Consider the following 22,055-nt stretch of genomic DNA (forward strand, 5'->3'; position numbering starts at 1 on the left):
TGTATTCATTTCAACTTATGTCATCTGGGATCTTTCTTCGGGCCAGACTGAAACACTCCTGCTCACAATGAGTAGTACCACGCTCCATAAAAAGTCACATTGATTTCAGAAGGGCTTTCACTGATATGTTGTACTATTCATTGTTGAGCAAGGGAATAAATATCCCAGTTGGGCTCTGTGCAGTGATAGCAGCAGAAACTGGAGGGTGGGGAGTGGGAATTGCAGAGACAAGGAAACCTTTCATTGGAAAAAGGCAAAGAAAACGTGGCTCATCTGAATGCCTCAGCTCTAAAGAAAAGCTTTCACTGGCAAATGGTAGAATACAGTGTAGAGGCTGCTATCTAGTAAAGCAGAATAGAGAAAGCTCACTCCAAAGAAGAATATAAATTGGCTGCTGTGTCATAGATCTTTACCCAAACAGTGGGAATTCAACTGAAGAATGACTTTAACCACCAAAGAGTTCCAGGGTTTAGAGGATATGGTGTGTCTGGGAGGCAGGCTGGGCTTGGTCTGGGTGTTGCTGTATGCACTTTGCAGGTCTAGTTTACACACAGACCTCTCAGAAGTTGTGTGGTACATGGCAGTACAGCTTCAGACCCATTGAAAAAGCATGTTCTTCATTTTGTGGGCTGAAAGGCTAAATATGGGCACATTAACACCTAGGGCAGAAGTGTTTTGTACCTGTAGGTGTTGACATATCTGCGAGTCTCTGCTGGCTTTCTGTCCCTCTGCTTGCGCTGGGGGGTGTTTCTGTGCAAGGCTGTCCCACAGGCACTGCCAAGCACAAGTACCCTGGGCTGGGTGCATTGTGCAGTGCTGCAGGTGTGGTTTCCCTCTGTATTGTGCAAACCAAAGCAAAGGGAAGCATTTAATGGTTGAAGCAGGGGCAGAATCATTCTGACCTGCTTTACCAATGCCTTGACATTGAGGGAGTTGAGAGCTCTGCAAAGCCAGACACGACTCCCTTGCCCTTAGAGTGCTAAGCAGCATTTTCCATTGAGTGGCAGATGTAACTAGTGTGGTGCAAAGCAGTGGGAAAGGGCCCCATGGCTGCATATGCTGTGTGCTTTCCTTTGCAAGAGCCAGGCAGCTTCTAAAAGAAAAACAACACTTGGTGTGCTGTGCTGTTTTAGACAAAAACACAGGTGATGTTGTAAAGCAGCTGTGCCTTTTCATAGAATCATAGAAGGGGTTGGAAGGGACCTTTAGAGATCATCCAGTCCAACCCCCTGCAAAAGCAGCTCCCACCTAGATCAGGTCACACAGGAACGTGTCCAGGTGGGTCTTGAAGCCCTCCAAGGAAGGAGCCTCCACACCCTCCCTGGGCAGCCTGGGCCAGGGCTCCCTCACTGAAACACTGAAAGAGTTTATCCTTGTATTTAAATGGAGCTTTTTGTGTTCCAGCTTCATCCCATCACCCCTCGTCCTCTTTCTAGATACTTTTCATCCCACCCTGATGCCATCCACATCATGCTGCCTTCCACAATCTCCCTTCCTCCCCCTCTCCACACACAACCAGCAGAAACGTGGCTGTTCACCTCTGTTGCTGAGCACCAATGCAGCTCTCTGCCTGCAGACTGCAGCAGCCACCACGTGTGTGCAGTGATGTGTGTGTGTTGGGGGCAGGATGGTTCCTCCCCAGTACGCACCAGATAAAACAGCTTGCATCCAGTCACCTTTGGATCAACTGCTGTGAAGTGTCCTACTAGAAGGCTACTTGGAAATATTTCAGGTCTCAGTGTACCTGCTCCCTTGCTTTGGTGGTGTATGGTAGATAAAGTGGTAAACCATGCTCCCTAGTCCTGCTGCTGCACTCCAGTTGGATTTTCTTTGAGATGCATTTTAAGGTCTTGATTTTAGGGGGCATTCTAGGTGTTCATTCTGTCTGAAAACAAGACAACTTGCTCAGACACACCTTTGGGAACCCATTTGACTCGTATTTGCAATTGCCTGATTCCTGTTATTTCTTCTGTAGAGCAGTGAGGAACCTGAAGTTGATGAAAGTTGAACAACTAAAATCTCCTGCATGCTGTATTGTTTCCATTGCAGCAGCACCCAGAATCCCCAATTAAAGCAGTCAGGTTTGTCACTGGGGGGGGAGGGGGGTGTTCCATTTCAATATGCAAGCAAGAGGATGATAATGAATTTTTAACAGGCTGCCTCTACCTGCTCAGCTTTCATTTGTAGCAGCCTGTCTCATAAAAGGGAAGAATTAAAGCACCAGTAATTCTCCAGTGGGCCTGTAAATCAGACTTCTGGTCATGTCTGTGATATTTTTCCATCTTGAAATTTTCCTGGAGAGCAGGTGAAGCAGGGAATAGTCTTCCAATATAAACCCTGAGCTTAATCTGTTCCTTTATGAGTGTAAGCCAAGCTCAACTTTCAGTTCTCTCAAGCTCAGCGCAGTTACAATTAATTTTTCCGTAGCACAAGCCATTACCAACAACACTGGAGACAAACCTCCAGTGAGCCATATTTTCTCTGTAATGGAAAGAACCCAAAACACCTGAGGGTGCTTAGCTGCTGCAGCTTTCACCATTGGAACTAGCAGAGGTCTGTAAAGCTTATTCTTGTCCAGAAAGTCATTTGCTTTTCCCTCTGCTTAGCAGATTAAAGAGCAGGGCTCCGTGTGCTTCATTAGAAAGAAAAGGGGGAAAGGAGCGACGTGAAAAGCCAAGAAAATAAATACAAATCAGGCTTCTGGGTTTAAGGAGGGGGGAAAAAACCAGCAGTGGATGGGCTTGTGAGGTCTGAGAGCTGTCACTTGTCTCTCAGGTCACAGATGTACAGCGTGAGGTGTTCAGAAAGTGAGACCCCAGCAGCAGAACCTCCAAGCGCCAGTGACACGTGGTGCATCCAGCCACAAGCCCAGCTTATCCCTCACTGAGGAATTCCAGAGCTGGGCCTTTCCAGTCTCCCTCTTTGGCATTTATCCAAGACTGCTGAGGCTTTGAAAAGCAGGATTGTTCTGAAAAGGAGGGAGATGGCAGTTCAGAGCAGCTATTTGCCGTGGTACCGCACATCCATCCGTGTTAAGGCGTGACCAGGCGTACTCTCCCGTCACACTCTGTGCTCTTCACTAGCTGAGCGGCTGCCACGGATGCCAGAGCATTAGAAGGAACTGGCCAGCCTTCAAGATTTCTTCCCAGGGACTTCTTAATCAGCTCCCATGCCTCTGTACTCTCGTGTCTGTGTGTCTGGTAATTTGCTCTACTTTATGTACACTCTGTTTATCATACAGATTGGCTTTTTGCTTTGCCAGCACCTCGCCATTTGCAGCTTTAATGCCTGTTGATAGTGCTTCATCAGTAATAGCTGCCAATGTATATTCCTTTCACAAGATGTTCACCCTCAGTTTTTAGAGATAGCTACAGATTTAGTCACAAACTGATTGAATAGTTCATTTTCTTTTCACATGGAATGGCTTCATCCAAATGAATGGATCATCTGAAGGTTGAAAACAGAGATGAAGAAGCTTCTTTAGTGTGGATTTGTGCTCCGAGCCAGTCAGCTCCACCAAAACCATTCCTGTGTGCCCAGTCTGGTTTTCAATACCTTCAGTGGCAGAGCTTTTGCAGCTTCCCACGAGCAACTGCCTGTGCAGCCACGATACTGCACCTCATCCCAGCACCACCACACACTCCCTAACTTTTCTTCCACTGTGGGCAATGCTTCAATCCCCAGGCTCAGCCCCAGGATCCTGAGCAATGGTCTTGTCAGAGAAGCCAAGAAAGGGAAGGCTTCTATTGCCTCAGGCTTTTCTGTATCCTCTTGTCAGCTGGTCTCATTTATCAGTGGGTACATGCTTTTCTTTGTCTCCTTTTCATTGGTGATGAGCCCTTCCTGTGGCCCTTCACAAGGTTCTGCTCCCTTGGTTGTCACCTTGTGCCACAGCCCACCCTTGTAGCTCTGGTTTCTGTCTGACTAAACAGGGGACACCTGGGCAAGCTCTGTGTGGCCACCTCACCTCCTGCCTGTCCCTGCTCTGCCACACTCCAGATGGAGAGTCACCAGATGGAGACAGTTTGGAGACAATTCTTTGTGTTTTTCAGATGCTCAGTTTGGAGTAAAACTTCCTATCAAAAAGCATCACCATGTAACTAGTTGGTAAGACTTAAGGTGCAAAGCAAGCTTCAGGCTCCCAGTGCAGTTTCAAACTTACCTTGGTGTCAGGATTGCAAGTTAAACAATTTGCTGTTAATCTTTTAATGGAAACCTGTGGGAATGCCCAGGTGGGGAAGAGACTGAGCATCAGCCCATGTACAAGGGCAGGGTTTTTATTAAGGGATGGCACTCCAGTAATCCTGACACAACCAAGGATTGGTATATCCCCTGTCATTCCACAGCAGTTGTGTTTTTCATTTACTATCAATGACAGACCTAAACTGCTTTTTGGGATTTCATGAGGTGCAACAATTTGTTGCAGGGAAGCAGGAGTTTGTCTCTCCTCCTGCCTTTTCTTCTGTCATGCCATAGCTAGCAATAAAGGCTCAGGGTGTTGCTAGGTCTCATCTCACAACATCCCCTGCTGTATGGAACTCAGAGTTCATACAGCACAGGAGTGTCTCTATTGCCTGTCTTGACTGGTTTTAATCTTTGAAGACATCATTAGCACCAAGTCAGTGATAAAGGGATGTTGTTTAGTGCATATCTCAACCCATATCAGTTGGAGAAGGTTCAGTGAAATGGTTTCACTCTCTCTTCTAATGATTTTGAGCATTTGAAATCCGAATTCATCACTACCTGTCTGCACATCTGTGGGGCTTCTAGTTTAAGGTTCAGTTGCAACCTTACTGAGTGTCTGGTAACTGATGTGGGTACTGGAAAATGTTGGGGTTTGATTAAACAGAAGAGATCCACAGTTGTTCTTTGCTGTCCTTTAATTACCAAGGTATGTGTCTTCCCATCATTGATTTGGCAGTAATGCATGAGTGCCTCAATCAAGATCATGACCTTTTGATGCTTAGCTAATGTAGGTCCACAGAAATGATTGGCTGTGTCCTGAAGAACCTAAACAGGCTGATAAAGACAACTGAATGGTTGCAAACTGCCTTTAGAGCTTCTTGGTCTTACTGGAACTGTTTCATGGCTCAGGGAATACTGCTCTGCCAACAGTGGCTGGAAGGACTCCTCGTTCACCTTGCAGTGTCTCATCCAGTCTGGGAAGCTATTACCTCTGCTTTATAACACAACAGTCTTCATCAACTGTGTGTGTCCTTATTGTCCTTAAATTAGGTGTTTTTTCCCCAGCTAGCTCAGTATTCAGCCCTTTCCATCAGCTGGCTCCAATTCTGTGATCCCCACGTGCTATCTCTGAATAAACATTCTTTGAAGTTACCCAGTAGAAAGATGCCCTTGGTGAGCTGCTTTGACCCAGCTGCTTCAAATAGGAAGAGCACTGTTGAGCTATAAAGGTTAATTTCACCCATCTCAAGTTAAGAATTTAATGAAGCCCAACATATGCTGAGTTTATTACTCCTGAAAACTGAGGTTCTCCACATTCTTTACTCAAGTAGATAACTCCATGTTTTCTTTTCTAGCAAAGGATATTTTGCTTGACCTAGATTTCTATTGGCTCTCAGATGCCAAGAATGAGCCTACTGAGAACAATCCAAGATGCAATGATCTATATGTAAATCTGACTGCTTGATTTCATTGCTGAGGGGGAGCCCAGCCTCCCCAGTGAGTACCAAACACCCTGAGGAAGCAACCTATCTATACCTATTGTGTCAAGCTTGTGGCCCAAAGTCATCTTTGTGCAGCTTGCATTTTGTCTTTGGCTCAAGTCTCGCCCAGAGCCAGGAACAGGATACAGAGATGGAGAACCAGGGCTCAAACCCTTACCCCCACAGGAGAATAATCCCCAAGGCTTCATGCAGACGTGCAGAGGTTTGGCATGCATCTGTTAGAATACAGAGGCTTCATTAAAGAGAGGAATCTGTCCTGATCCCAAATGAGCAAGTGCATCCCTGAATTGCAGATCAGATCTTTTTGCAGGGCTGCTACAATAGTAAATTGAAGGGTCTTCTAAAACCTGTGGTGTCAGGAATATGTGGCTTTAAGTAGATAATGACACAGTTGACCTTTACAGCAAAAGTCCACCATAGGTCTTCAAGCCCTGCCTGGACACGTTCCTGTGTGACCTGATCTAGGTGACCCTGCTTCTGCAGGGGGGCTGGACTGGAAGATCTCTAGGGGTCCCTTCCAACCCCACCATTCTGTGATTCTATGATACCAAGACTGATCCTGCATGCAAAGGTTTGCTAAGCTTAGACATCCACAGGCTGTAGCATACCAGGTTCATGGAAGAGTTGTTCATTGTCTCCAAACATCAAGGCAAGTCATCTGCATTTTGAAGAGTCTCCAAATGGCCATTTCCATAATTTATGTTTTACAAAGTCACTGATGTCTATTTGCATAATAGAGAGCAGCAGTGCCAACAGCTCCATTGCAGCACAAGGTGTCAGCTTTCATGAACTTCCAGCGGGTTTTTCTCTTTATTGGAGCTCTTAGGACAGGAAGAAATTGGCAATAACTGATAAATCTCAGTGAGGAGACTGAGTGCCTGTCAAAGCTTCTTTGGCTGGCTGGAATCATGCAGAAGTCAAGCCACGTGCTCAGTCACCTAAGTGCTCTGCATCTTTCCCTGCCACTTGTATGCATAGGAACAAGCAGAGAAAGGCCTTTGTGGATTCATTCCAGTTCATTCAGCTTCCTGATCTGGAGTCTCCCATTGCTCTCCGCTCCCTTGCAGCAACAGCCTGCTGCTTTCACTCTCTACAACTTCCTCCTCCTTAAAAACAAATCCATTTTCTAATCACAGCCCTCATGCCCCTAGGCAGGGTCCGTTGGAGAGGTGCTGCAGGTGCCTGGAGAAGGCCTTTGTGAACCACACTTGTCTCACCTGGGCAGTGAAGCTTGAGCACATCAGTGTGGAGAGAAGCCTGTTGAAAGTAGCAGGCCATCGAGTTGCAATGCAATGTACATCACTCTCAAAATGGGATCTTGTCTTGCTCTCATGATGGAGTCAATACCTCAAGGGGTTTTTATCTCTTATCTGACCTATGAGCAGTATTGGTTTTTCCACATGTCTGAGTGGGAGAATGTTGGCCAGTGTAGAGTTTAGGAGTGATGTTACCCTGAGAAAGGGGGAAGGTTTTGAGCACCGTCTTTCAGGAGCCATATTTACAGCCCCTTCCTCATCACCAGCTCCACAGATAGGTATGGCAGTACCACAGTGTTAGCAGACTAGCTGAGTTCAGTCCTGGTGGACTTGGTGTAGATGTCTCCCATGAAAACTGGAAGGAGCAGCTCAACATCCTCCCAGAGCAGAGCTGGGGAATGAGACCACTGCCAGCTCCAAACAGGACTTTGCTTGCTTGGATTTGCTCCACAGCCTGAACACGGGCTGAGCTTGGTTTTGTGCATGTGCCAATGGATGCTGCTTCATTTTGTGAGCCATTTTATTAGGAGGGTTTATAATTTTTACCCCTGGTTGAATATCTCCTTTCCATTTGTGTTGATTTGGGTATTCATCATCCTGCTGCATGTGATAAAGGTTCATCAGTTTCCCTGCATGCTGCTAAGGAGATAATGCTTTTAAGCTGGTTGGTATTTTCACATGAAACATGTTGTTCTTGCTACAGAGACCCAGTAGAGTGATGGCTCTAATCATCCTCTCCGTCAATAACTGTCAGCTGTGATAGAGCTGGGGTTCTGGTTGGCCAGATAAAGCCAGCAATGTGAAATAGAGGATATGCATGCTGAACAGTTGCCAAAGGAGAGCAGGAGCAAAGATGAATTTAAACTTCCCATGCCAGAGTTGAAGCAAGCCTAATGCTGTGATGCTTTGCTGCTCTTAAGTCTGAAATGATTAATCCAGGGTAATATCTTGCCACGGTTTCTTTTGATTTCAGTTCTGGCTGAACTGGAGTTCTGGAAAGATTCAGTTGCCTGCTGATTGATCTGAGGAGCAGAACTATCCTGTGGCATTGTAACTAATCCTTTTTGTCATCTGGATTCAAAGAAATCAGATGGTACATGGGCTGAAGTGAGTTCGATGTTTATTCCATAGTTACACATTAGTTGTGATTATGTCCTGTTAGAACCTCTTCAGAAGGTTTTTAGTGTAAGGTTCTGTCTGTGCAGTCACAGAAACACAGGAAACATTGTCAATGCTCACTGCCACCACTTCCAGGTCATTTGATGACTTCAAAGTCTTGCAGCAGGAATCACGTCTGCCCAAGGTTCCTAGGGAGCGGTGGGAATAACTGGAAGAATCTGACTGTCTTGTTTAAAACAAGAGTGAGGAATGATGAGAGCAGCGTGTTTGCAGAGCGAGAAGAACCTTTCAGATGTCTGAGAGATGTCTGTGGTTGTTTTGCTGTGGCTGCCATGCTGGAAGTCGATGCCTTGGTGGCAGTTATTACATCCAGGGATTTACGTGTTGAATGCACCCTGCCTTGCAGAGACAACTGGGAGCTAAAAGGGCTCTGCCCTGAGTCACAGAGCTCTCTGGTGGGAGGGGAATTCTTCTATGGTTTTATTTTGTCCTTCCCACTCAGCTTACAGATGTGACATCTGCTTATGCTAAAATGCCAGGCAGATAGCAGTCCATCTGCCCCCTGCTCGCTGGGCTCTCCGTGGGAAGGCATGAAGAGACCTCACTCAGTGGCATGAAGCAGTTTCTGTCATCTCTTTCTGCTGACATCCTGTTGCCTAATCTGGGTAGTTTTTATCCAGTGAATTCTGGGCCAGTTTGCTCTTGGGGCAGACCCAGGTAGAGCTGTAGTAACGTTGCAGAGCCTGCCTCAGCCTCACAGTCGTCTCTGCATACCTCTTGTGACTGGATAAGGCACGAGACACCTGGGTTCAGGCACCTCTGCTAAATCTCCCTTGGGAAGGATCTGAACCTCCATATGGTCTATCATTGGTGTGCATTTTAACTAGTGCCCTGGCTGGCAGGTGCCTGTTTGCTCTCCTGCCCTTTGATGTGATCCTGTGAGCCTCTGCTGCTGAGGTCTGGCAGAGCAGAGGAGACGTGCACGCTGTCCTGTCCCTTCATGCCCCGTGTCCCAAGGGCTGTGCAGCTCCCAGGGGTTTGTGTGCATGCTCAGCTACAGAATCCTAAACGTTGTAGGGCTTTTGGAGATGGAAACTGAAGGGTCTAGAGAATTGTTATGCCCCCAGGGCTAGGCAACAGCTGAATGGGAGCTTTGGGAATCTCAGTGGTGCACAGATCATAGAATCGTGATGGTTGAAAACGACCTGGAAGATCATTGAGTGCAACCCCTCAGCTCACCCTGCAGCTGAGGTCACATGGAAGCTTAAGGTTTCTTGGGGGTTGGTGTTGCTAGTGCATAGGCTGTGGCATGCTCAACCCTGGCCTTCCTCTCAAGCCATGTGATTTCTTTCTTACGGTCTAGAGATACCGTAAGTGGTGCTTGTATATGACCTGTGAGGTTTTCCAGCTGAGAGATGCTGCTTTTTAGTTTCAGGCCTTGGGGCTGACACACATGTGCCTAACTTCGAGCAGGTGGGTAATAGTGTTTCCTTTGGTGCTACAAGCTCTGTTTAAAGTCAAGCAGATGAAGCTGAAATCCCTGCTGGAAGTTGAACTGAGCGATGCTGCTGGGCTAAGATCACATCCAGTCTTTACAAAATGCTTTGTCTGTTCGGAGCTGCAGAGCCAAGGAAAAATCCTCATTGCAAATGTCAGTTGCAAAGGCAACCAGCAGTTTCTGAAAAGGCTGGATATTCATAACATGCACATTTTCAAGCAAGAAGAAGTGTGGTTTCCCCTGAAGGGAAACAGCACCAACAGCACAGGCGGTTTTTTCTTCTCGAGAAGCTAAGGAGCGTCTGGGGGAGAGGAGTTGGGATGCCTTGAAATGTTGCTGTACTCCCTTCTAAAATAAGTTTCTAGTTTCCCCATATACAATTTAATTAAGCCTTGGATTTGACCTTTGTATTGAGCAATAAAAGTGAACTGGGAAAGATGTGGGTAGCATGAGAGCACAAACAAAGCGTGCCCTACGTCAGCCCGGGTGAGAACTGTTTCTGTAACCAAAACTAATGAGATCATCAGGACAAAAGCAACAGCCAAAGTATTTTCAATTATTACTAATATTTTTCTTCCTTGAGCCAGTTTATATTTTTCTTAATTACAGCTTTGAGCTGTGGTGTGATATTTAGCAGATGCCTTCGGCACTTGGCGTGCTGATCACTTGCACGCTCCAGACTGGCAGGGGCACCTAATCTTTGAAGTCTCCAGCACACATTCATCTTGAACCATAAAGGTCAATCCTGCATTCCTTGCATCCCCCCCAAACCCCCATTAAGTTTAATAGGAGTTTGGAGCACGTGAGGCATGCTGGATCAGGATGCCTCTCAGTCATCTCTCAGGGTTACCACTCAGGCAGTTTCTGAACTTGACTAATGAGTTGCACCATCCAGTGATAGAGCAGAAGGCTGTCACAGAGCTTTTTAGCTGTTTCATTACAAGAAAGTGACAATGAAAGTTCAACAGATTTACTGGGAACATCATGTTTTACAGATACTTCCATGCTGTGTTTCAGGATCTCATGTCAGCTGTGCTGCAGTATGTACCAAGGATCTGGCAAACTAAACAAGCTTAAACATGCAACCACAAACATGTGCCTGGGACTAGACTGAAAACAGATGTTTCCAGGAAATGTAAAAGATGTTTGGCATGTTTTAAGCTTATACTTTCAGCTTGTCTCCATTTGAATAAGTGCTGTATTAATATAAACAAAGTGACAGCACCCTCTCTTGCAAATGACTGGCTGATGAATGGAACTGCTGCTGGGTCACACCAGGCTTGTAGGTTGGGACGTTTCTTCCCAAGGAAAAGGTGGATTGTTCTATCTTGACATTTACCATGACAGAAGCTGAGGCAGTTTTATGTGTGGGTTTACTCTGTAGCCCTCAGAACTAACACAATTTTACTGTGGCTCCTGAAAATCATGCAAGGTTTTGCTATGACAGCTGTATATCAAAAGCCAAACAAACACAGTGACAGGTTTCCTTATAGCAGCATGGCAGAGATAATGTCCTATTCTGTCTCTCTGTGTTTGTATTGCATTCATATATACGCAGTCAAAAAGATAGTTTGGGAATGAAGGAAGGAGCTGCCATCTCATGTAAGTGCAGCTTCCAGGCACCTGACATCTCACATTGTCTCTCAGTTGCTCCTGATTTCTCTTTATGCTGCATTTGACTCTTGTTTTTATACCAGTAGTTCCTGAAAGTTCCAGCCAATGTTATTTCTCAAGGAGAATGGGTACAGTCCTTCTCAGCCTAAAGCATTTACATCTAGAATGTGCAAAATGAGTGGGGAAAGAAAGTAGTTCTCTTGCTGGCCTACAGGGAGAAGTGATGAGCCAAAGCTCACACCGAGTTACAAATCAGGTACAGATAATCCTAGTCCCATTTTATGACTGTCTCCCAAGGCCAACTTCTCTTCAGTCACACACTTCTTAAGAGAAATGGAAAGGTGGCAGAACCAAAATGGAACACATCAGCTAACTCTCATGTCTCACAAGTCTGCTGGAGAGGCTGGGCCAAACCCCAAGCAGCTCAGTAGTTAAGTGATGACAGTGACCCGTTCAGTTGTAACTCTGTAGTTGATGGCTTTCCTCCTAAGGCCAAGGTTCCATAAGGTGTGTGGGGAAAGGGCTTATGTGGATATCACTGTGTCCAGTTCTGGGCCCCTCAGTTCCAGAAGGACAGGGAGCTGCTGGAAAGAGTTCACTGCAGGACCACCAAGATGGTTAGAAGAGTGGAGCATCTCCCTTGTGATGAAAGGCTGAGGGAGCTGGGGCTCTTGAGCCTGGAGGAGCCTGAGGGGTGAGCTCATTCATGTGCACAGATGCATCAAGGGTGGGTGTGAGGAGGCTGGAGCCAGGCTGTGCTCAGGGATGGCCAGTGATAGGACAAGGGGCAACAGGGACAAGCTGGAACACAAGAGGTTCCAAAGAAACACAAGGAGGAATTTCCTCACTGTTCAGTGAGGGAGCACTGGCAGGGGCTGCCCAGATGGGCTGTGGAGGCTCCTTCTCTGGGGACATCCCAACCCAACTGGATGAGTCCCTGTGTGCCCTGCTCTAGGTGGTGCTGCTCTGGCAGGGGATTGGACTAGATGAGCTTTCCAGGTCCCTTCCAGCCCTTGAGACTCTGTGACACCGTATTCTCAGACTGAAGTAGAAAGGGGTAGAACAGAATGTACATGGGAGGCCACAGAGGTGTTAATTACTCCCTTCTTCTGGCTCCAAAAGGGATATACTACACCTGCCTCTCAGTGACTTGTGTTTTATAGCAGACAATAACAGAGTCCAGGATTTGGAGAGCTGCATCACGAGTTATCACACTGTGGGAGTTGTCACATTGCCATTTCCACACCGTTCCTGTTTCCATTTGCCTGCTGAAGCTGGAACTGGAAATGACGAGTGCTGGTCTCAATGTCAGGATAACAGATTCTTTGGGAATCACTGGCACCTTTGATGGCAACAGCATTGTTTTGCAATTTCAGAGCACTTTCCTTTGAATATGTAAAAGTAATTTCAGCTTTTGCTACCAGGGGTGATAAAAAGCTAATAATAACACTGCAGCACCTCCTGTAATTTAAGAGCCTGTTCCACCAAGTTGCACCTAGCTTTAATTTTCTTATGAAGCTGTCAGCCAAAACCAAGCCTGGGATCGAACTGAGATTTATCAAGCAACTGAGCTACCATGTGGAGAGAAAATGCAGGTACTGACCAGTTCACTTGAGACCTGCATTATGAGTATCATTACAACCATGATGAAGCATCCAAGGCTGAGGCTTTAATCTACTCTCCTAGATGCTGACATTCTGTCTTTTCAAAGTGTTTGCATGCAAGCCTAGGTAGAAATGAACAGGTCTGACTTCATGTAATTAATGTGGGAAAGAAAACCAGAAACAGCCTCCCTTTCTTTACCTCCCTCCCCAATGGCTGGGTTGAAAGTTCTCCTGAGCAGCTCATGGTGTAAAACTGATGGAAATGTGTTAAAATGCCCACGTGGTTGTGGGCAGGGTGGATGGATGGTTCTCTGCTGTCAGTCCTTTCCTCCAATAGCAACTGGGCTGCTACAGTTGATATTTACAGGACTAGTCTGGCACAGCTGGTTTGGTTTTATTCAGAGTCCCCTCACAGCTTGTCTGGCCTTAGATGTATGCAGGCACCGTGGCTGTTGGTTAATCAGGAGTATCCTGCCTGAGGAACAGAGGTCTTGAGGCACAAGCACGTTGCTGGAGCCTCAGCATTTGCACTGGTGTAGAGCTGAGTCTGCCAGTGGCCCTCTCTGCTCAGCCACGAGAGGTGAAGGGCATCAAAGGCTGGGTCTGAAAGGTGCTGGGGCAGCACAAACACAGGCTTCACCTAAACCAAGCCAGCTTCCCTTGATGTGAGATCAGCCCATTCAGCTGTCCTGCCCTTGCTGCTTTTCTCCACTTCAGAAGTACTTCATTTTTCTCCCTGGCAGCAGCAGCAGCAGCAGCCTGACCAGGGAGTCTTTGCATTTACCCTTGTGCTGAGCGTGATTCAGACAGGTTCAGTGGCACTGGCAGATCTTTGCAGGGAAAGACTCCCTACCACACTGCTCATTTGCAGTCACAGAGAAGGGACTGAGCTCAAGTCAGGTCAAGAGAAGGACAGAAATGGAAAAGGGTTTCTATTAAGTGTCTGAACTTGTCCATCCCTTGTCAGGACAATAGGAAACCTCAACAGCCACTGGCATGGACCTTGCTGATACCTTCATTAGAGAGTGACAGCATGCAAGTACACCAATGAATCTTTGGTAATGCCTATCAGCAGCAAACTGCAAATCATTTAGGTCATCTGAGTCATATCATAGAATCACTATGGTTGGAAAAGACCTCTAAGATCATCAAGTCCAACCCCTCACCTCACACTGCCAAGCTAAACTAAACCACATCCCTCAGCACCTTATCTATGTGTCTGTTGAATATCTCCAGGGATGGGGATTCCACCACCTCCTGGGCAGCCTCTTCCAATGCTCAATAACCCTCTCACCAACATGAGTTGAACTTGTGTCAGAAAGCCTGGTAATAACCTAAACATGTAATAATTGCAGTTATTTTGCCCCTGCATCGTTTCCTGGCTTACAGTGTGCTTGAATATGTGACTAAGTGTGTTTGAAAGGTGTGCCCAGCCCTCACTATAGGGGTCTCCTGTTCCTAAATTAGATGACAGTGGCTCTCCCTTTTACCCTGAGCTGGCCTCTCTGAGAACAGTATTGATCCCTGTAAGTGTTTATGAGAAGCCCAGCTGTGCCTGAGCAGCACGTGCAGTGCTGGGCAGCAATCTGTGGTTAGATCTTTGAGGTGAAGAGAATCTGAAATGCTCTAAATGCCAAGGTGAATTAGTTTTCATTTTGTGCTTTGTTTGTTTTGTCAAGATGTGAATTTAACAGCAGTTAGCAAGGATGAAAGTTCAGCTGAGGAAGTGGACTCAACCCACTGGACTAACTGGGCTGTCCCTTGCACTCACAGTAATCCTGGGGTCTAGAGGGACTCGGGGCTCTCTTCACTGACCACAAGCAGACCTTGGCCTCCAAAGAGCTGTTGAGGAAAGCTGCTTTGGCAGTCAGCTGCCTTCACCAAGTACCCCTCTTGGCAGGATCTGATGACTGACACTGGGAGCTCGGATAAAGGAACAGCACAGTAGCTACTACAGTGGCTCTATCACCGTCATGCTGCAGCGATAAACAAACACTTGTAGGCTGTTTATCATATGCCAGGGTCCAAAAGGCCATCACATATGTAAGCCTGAGGTTAGCTGAAGCCTTGAAAGGTTTTGCCCACTCCATGTCTGGAAAGGAAAGGGAGGCTGATGATGGGAAGAAAGTTTATAGCGATGGAGAAAGCTTTTAACTGGGAACCATAAAGCCTTTACAATGCAGAAGGTAAATACTAGAGCAAACCAAAGTTGTGGGGTTTGTTTGCTTGGTTGTACAAAGTCATTCTCTGGAGGCTTGATTCATGGCTGTTGAACATCCAGGGTTTGCTTTGTTGAGGCTGGAGTTTCACTCTGAGTCTTTCACACTGACACTTTCTTTTTCAGCACGCTCACTACTTTTTTTTTGCCTTCTCAATGTCAGTAGTAGACTGAGTGTAACCATTTCTGACTCTGAGGAGAAGATTGAAGAGGAAAAAACTCATTTAACTTGGAGTGTCTCAGCCAAAAGCCTGGAGTGAGTAAGCACCAGGAACTCTGAGGAGACTGGAATAAAACATGAAACCTTTCCACTGCCGAGATTTGTTCCTGAAAAAACTAAATACAGGGCTGAGGAAGTTGTTGAACTGCATGAGGACCGAGGCTGTCTTTATTTACCTTTCAGCAGAGTGAAAACAGAGCATTTTAAATCAAATGCCAGCTTGGCACAGTTAAATCCCAAATTAGAACTGGCCACGAATAGCATCGGAAGCTCCTCAGCTGTAAAGGCAGAGGCTTCAGAACGGGGCCCTTGCCCTGGGAAGGATAAAGGCAGAGCTTCCTAATGTATTATTTAATGCTTGTTATGTAGTGCATTAAGCAGTCAGGGAGAGGAAAGCTTTTAAAAACCAACAGCCTCTGTGATAGCATTAAATCTTACCTTAGGTTTTTGCTCAAGTCAATATGAAGAAAATAAACGAATTAATACGTTTCAGTCTGCCCGATTTATAGACGCCAATCAAGTTACAGTGCTGGGCAGGGCCCGTGAAAGAGGGGAGTAGATGTACCTGAGTGAGGTCTTAATTTAATCAGCTGGCCCCAGAGAGCTGAAGTCAGCAGGCTGGGATGATATAAGAGGCAGCAGAGAAATAGTGCCTTTCCCGCAGTGGGGAAGGAGAGTGACAGTGATGGAAAGGAGTCCAGGCAGTGTCAGAACACACCTATTGCCATGATTTATTCTTAATTTACTTTAATGACAGTCTGAAGGTTGTCCATTTTTCTTGGAGTGTCCTCAGAATACTGATATTTTCTAAACAGTTAGAGTGTGCTTTTTCTCCCTCTCCTTTCTGTTAGCTCTGTTGCAAGCTGGAATTGAAGAGGAGCTGTCAGACTCCCCTCTTCCTCACCAGCCAGTGTCCCCTCTCTGCACTCACCCCTGAGGCAGGTCTAGGAGTCACAGGTTCCTCTGGGATTAATGTTGATATACTGATAAAAAGGGAGGGATTAGTTGCATTTCTTGCACAGTTTACACTGGCAAGAGAACAATCTGTGCTTCCCCAATACAGTAGCTCATTTTTATTACCAAGTGAGTTTATTGATGGTTGTTCAGAACTACTGACGTGCAGACAATGATCTCAGATTGCATTTACATTTCTGGAATACTTGCCATCTTTCCAGTTTCTGCCAGGAACTTGCTTCAGTGATGCAGAGTTGTTATTTTCAGATTGGGCTGGTTTTTAATCTGCATGACAGATCTGTGCCTTTTGCTTGCCTGCATGTGTGCACTGCTCTCATTAGTACCACCAATGCTTGGAGCTTGGACCTGGACAATTATTGCTACTCTGTGAATTCTCCCAGGTAGGAATCTGGTATTTGCCAGGCACTCAGGTAGGCTTTCACAGACTGACTGTAAAATCTTCATCCCATCAGCAGATCAAATACTGATTTACTGGTGTTTTTTCCCCTCACAGTGCCATTGAGAGGATTCAAGGGCAATGTGATCTGAGTAATACTTGCAAATGGCTTGGGAATGTCAAGATAACTGGAGACCTTTATCAGTCATTTTCTCATTTGAAATAAATCCATGTTTTTGCAGTGCAGGAGTACTACTGCTGCTGCTTTCTTATGAATCCAGCCTGGAATCGCCCCAAAATGCACCTGGAGAGGGAAAAATGTCCCAGTGATATCATTCCGTGCTTCAAAACCAAAAAGTCCTTGTATTCACTAGGAAGAACAAGCAAACCAAACCTGAAGCATTTCCTCTTTGTATCCACTTCATTGCCCATGCTGATGGACAAGGCACATGAGACACTTGTGTATTTGATCATGTCAGCAATCTTCCTTGCCAGACTGCCTTGCTGGATCAAGGCTCACACGTTGCTTTTATCCAGTTAAGGATACTGGCAAGACAGAGAGAAGCTCTGGGGGTGACTGTCAAGAGTAAGCCAGTATGCTCTCCAGTCTCCTGCACCAGCTCAGCAACGTGGATGTTTCACTGAGGCATGGTACAAAACCACTCAGTCCTCATGTCATGTTATAAAGCATGAGCCAGTTTCCATCCCAGGTGAAACTGAAGGTACTCTTGGTAACAGAAAGCCAGGTTCTGAGGCCAGCCATTGCAATGCAGAATACCTGTTAGTCTCATCAGTCTGTGTGTGTGAGCAGACAAGGAGAACAGGCCAGTCAGAGACTTGTTGAGCAAAACAGTGTGTGCTGAGGACTCGAGCCACTGGGTCCAACCTGAACGTTACCACAGGTGCCCCACCACTCTGTCCATAGATTGGTTATTCAGACTGGTGTACAACGTGTTCCCACAGCAGACAGACTTTAAAGCCACTATTGAGTGTGATTAACCTTACCTTTACTTTTATGTTTTCAGATATACTCAAGGACAGGAAAACACATCCAGAAACCAGAAACAAACCAAACCCAACGCTGAAGATTGATGCCACAGCCACCACGAGCTCTGCCAAGTCATCCTCAAAGCACAGCGTAACTGCAGATGGGAGCAAGCCAGCCCAGACTTCCCCTCTGGTTGTTTTAACAGCACTGGCAGTTCTGTGGCATTGTCCACTGTAGCTGTCTTGCCTTGCAGCCACTGTGCAAGTGTTTCTGTTCACTGTCATTTATACCTGCAGCCTTACCCAACAGAAGACAAATGTAAATGGCTCTCTAGTTTATGTGGTATGTTAGAATAAACATGAAACAAGATGCTGGAGTTGGCAGATACCAAGTTGTCATCACTTACAGTGTCTGGAGATAGCCTTTGACAAAGCCCACCCGAGACACAGAGGGAATGATGACAAGGTGTCTGAGTAGCCTAAGTTACAGAGTAGAAGTAATTGGAAACACAGAAACTGTATTTGTGTGCTGTTTTGTTTCTCTCTGTTCTGTTTGCTTGGAATCTGACTGGCTGAGTTTGTTGGTTTAATTGTTCTGATAAATTATATGAATGGTCAGTCTTCAGATTCAAGCCAAGGCAGACTTGATCTGTTTCTAGTGAGCAGCTAACAAGCTCTGTCTACACTTGTGTAAACCCTGTTGCAGTGAAGTATTCTCTACCAGCTTGATGAAATTCCTAAGAGGTCAAGAAGATCAAAGCATTTGTTTGAAACTTCTTTTCACTCTCACTGTTTAGGTTGTAGGAAGCAACATAAAAGCATATGGTGTGTCTAATATATCAGTATAGTTGCCTTAACTATGGAAGAAATTAGAACCACTTTGTTTACTGAGGGATGTAGGTAGTGAGTTTCCCCACCCCACAAAATGCCATTCCCAGATGTTTAAGCATATGCTTCAGGTTTATTGGATGAATGGCCAGCAACAGGAAACATAAATAAACATCATAATGTTTCATCCAGCTGAATGCAGCTCTGTGCAGAGCAAAAAGAAAGACAATTCAGTTCCAGCTTACTTTGCCAATGTGATGTAAAGAGCAACCGGCTTCGATTTTCCATGAAGGATCCAGAGAAAGAAAGTGATTGGGGGGTCTCAATAGACACAAATTAGATGTTGTGCATTGTGGATCTCTGGAATCAACTCTGTTTCATAAACTGTGTGTTATTGAATTGCATTTAATGCTGAGAGATTTGTATCATGGGAAGTGTAAATGTAAACCAATCTGCAACCTAGAACATTCTCTGTTGTGCCTCATCTTGATTGCTACCCTAGAAAATGGCAACATGTGCATTATATGACAAGGCTGGGGTTTTTTAATCAGTGATGCTTTGCTCCTTTTTAACTTTCTGGATGAAGAAGTACTATTAATAACTTCTAATGGGTTAAGAGTGAATGTGTGTTTTCCAGCAGCTGTTTACAGTGCCATTGGATATGTACATCTAGGTGACCCAGCTTCTGCAGGGAGGTTGGACTGGATGGTCTCTAAAGGTCCCTTCCAACCCCTCCCATTCTATGAATCTATGAAACACACCTGTATGAATACAGTGATTAATATGATGCATATATAAACCATTAGGATTGTTACCTTGCTACCTTTCATAACTATGACAACCACTTAATGGCCATTTCCATGTTGTAGACTATTGTTATGTACAGTTTTGTAAGACTTAATGTAAAACACTTGCCTTTGGGTTTTTTTTGGTAAAACATCTCTTTGATATTTATAGTTCCACAGCCACTGACATAACTCAGAACTCTGTATCTTACTAATCAACTTCAGGCCTTTTATTGGCAGCTTTGCTTATGAAAGAGAGCCTGACCCAAAGAAAGTGCCACGTGGTGACAGTATTGCTACTGGGTGGCAGTCATACAGGACAAGTGTACAGTCGGTGAGCAAAGCCCTACTGCACTTGTATGTTTTCAGATGGTATGAGTAAACATTATATTTACAAAGGTGGGGTTGAGTTTTGTCTTTAATTTGGGCTCTTAGGCCACATGTACAGACACATCGAAGGTGTGATCAGAACCACAGGCACAGGCAGCTGCAGAGGCAGTGTCTCTGAAGGAGCAGCAGCCAAGCTTTCCAAAAGAGCATTCAGTGTTAAAGTGGAGATACAATGGCAAAGGTGCTTACACTAGCATGAAGTGGTTTGCATTTTAGCTCTGATTTTTCAGAAGGGAAAAGGTACTGGTGTCACTGAGCGGGGCTTTCCAGTGAAAATCAGTTCCTTCAGAAGCACTGAAATGGCTGGCTGTGTATTGCAGGGTTTGTGAGCTGCACCAGCCTACTGAACCATCATTAAAAATGCTGCTTCTTGTGTTCATTTGCAGTGCCCTTTGGAAGAGTGCACTTTCACCTGAGGAGGTGTGCGAGCCTTTGTACAGTGAAAGGACCCGACAATCCCTTGTAGTCTCAAAGGATCAGCGGCGATGGCTGCTGTTAGACAGCTTGGTCTCTGCACACACACAGAACTGTACATCAGGTGCCAACACTTACACCAGCTCCTCAGGTAATGCCAGTCCCTAATTTAGTATTTTAGGATGCTCAGTCATTCAAGCAGCTGCATTCACGTTTGCAGACTCAAATGGCCATCGGGATTCCTATGGACGGAGCCAGGGTTTCAGAGCTGGCCTTTGCTGCCAACAGATTCCAGCCACGCAGCCTTCTCCTCTGCAGAGAGGGAACTTGAATACCCAGACTTATGTGGGGCTTTTGAGGTCTTTCCTGGGAAAGGTGTTGTGCTTTTAGCTCAAAGCAGTGATCCAGGCAGCCTGGTATTCAGCTGTGGCAGAGGAAGCTGCAGAAGCCCTGAAGTAGGCATGTGTGGAATAACTCAGCCTGGGGGGATGATTTGTTGTTGCTAAATATGATCTTGCTAAACAAAAGCCTCTGAAAAATGCAGTGTTTGGGTTTTGGATGTGGTTGGCAGGTGTTTGTGTGACGTGGCATCCATCTCAGGCTAATTAAATTATTAGTAATGAAACTAAACCAAGTTCAGACCGTGGGCTGAGACAGAATCAAACTCATTTCGTTGGACTCAACCAGTATTGTAATAGCCACAAGTCATTACAGAAGGAGGGAAGAGGTTTCAGAGGACTCCACACCTATTAAGACATTTCACACTAACATGCTTTCACACTGTAAGAAGAGCACTGGTCAGACCAGCATGAAATAGGTTCATAATGTGCATCAGAACTCTTGCCCCTTCAAAGGGCAATGCAGGATATGTTTAGTGATGGTTTGTGCTTTATTTGTTTCCCCTCAGGATCAGTTGCATTTACATATTTAAGGAAGGATGTTTTCCATCAAAGGACAAATCTATAGCAGCAAAAGCAAAACCAACTGGCTGTGTCAGAGAAAGGAAGGGACCTGCTTGACAAAACCTCCCTTTGCTACCCAGGACACTCTAATTACAATGGGATTGCCAAGGTCTAAATTCAACATACTTTTGGACTTGTCTGTGTAATCTCAGTGTAAAATAAGGTCCAGGTCTCAGAGCATTGCTGTAGCTTTGCCTAACAGGTAGGAGTTGTATTTAGCCACTGCTTTTTGGGATGTTGATTGTTTGCAGTGTTTTGCTGTGCCAGCATTTGTGGAGGCCAGCGTTGGGACAGAACTGCTGCCATGCCTTTGTGAGTAAAATGAACCCATGATTTTCTCATGATAGTGATGCAGGCTTCTTATTGAGTAACACAAAATGCCTCAGGTGTATAGTCAGTGTTTCAGTGCTGGTTGGGCCCCATGTTACACCAGGTTCATGGAAGAGGTTCAAGAGGTTCCTGTGTCACTAGTGTCTCTGTCCTGGCTTCGAGGGAGGGAGAGGAGTGAATGTGAGTGGACAGGAGCATGTGTGGCTGCAACGTGCCAGTGCATGGCAACCTCCAGTTGCCTTTCTTGAGGCCCTGAGGTGAGTGTCCTCAGCTAATTTTCAAGTGCCTTTTACACCTCTCGTAATCCACGCACAGAGACTGGCCAGGCACAGAGCAGCAGAGGCTGCATTTCCAGGCCACTTCACAGACACCTGCTATGAACTGCACTCTTTTGGATGTTTAGGTGCTTTACAGAAACAAGCCTCTCATATTTTCAGCCTATGCTCTTCCTCTGGCTTGCCTATTGCCAGTGTTGTGCCCTGTCTTCTAGTGCACCAGGCACCGTGTCGCTGCGTAAGGATTTGTGCTCCTGATCTCCCACTCAGCAATGAACCTTCCGAGGTTCAAATGCCTGTCAGAGCTTGATAAGGGCAACACAATGTCCAGCTGCTTTGACTTCAGAGGCTCTGGCTGTGGGTATGTGGCTGTGAGATTCCCATCTCTCAGATCTGTATCTAACATGTCCCTGTTTCCTTTTCTTACTGAGGCTGCAACATAGACACTGAAAATCTTCCTCACTAACCCCGTGTGAGTCTTCTCAGTGTTGTCCTAATGGGTGTTGTGCAGAGACTT

At 45.8% G+C, this 22,055-nt stretch overlaps 1 protein-coding gene across 1 annotated transcript in view; it reads left to right on the top strand.

Moving 5' to 3' along the window:
* Positions 1–17,864, top strand: part of LOC104558822 (glypican-5) — a 350,414-nt gene extending 332,550 nt beyond the window's left edge. Inside the window, exon 9 of the mRNA XM_062006029.1 lies at positions 17,593–17,864. Within this exon, the coding sequence (XP_061862013.1) occupies positions 17,593–17,792 (200 nt within the window). The 3' untranslated portion in view covers positions 17,793–17,864. The remainder of the gene's footprint in view (positions 1–17,592) is intronic.
* The last annotated feature ends 4,191 nt before the right edge of the window (positions 17,865–22,055 follow it).

This window comes from Colius striatus, chromosome 12 (genome assembly GCF_028858725.1).
Source record: "Colius striatus isolate bColStr4 chromosome 12, bColStr4.1.hap1, whole genome shotgun sequence".
In the NCBI taxonomy this organism is placed as follows: Eukaryota; Metazoa; Chordata; class Aves; order Coliiformes; family Coliidae; genus Colius; species Colius striatus.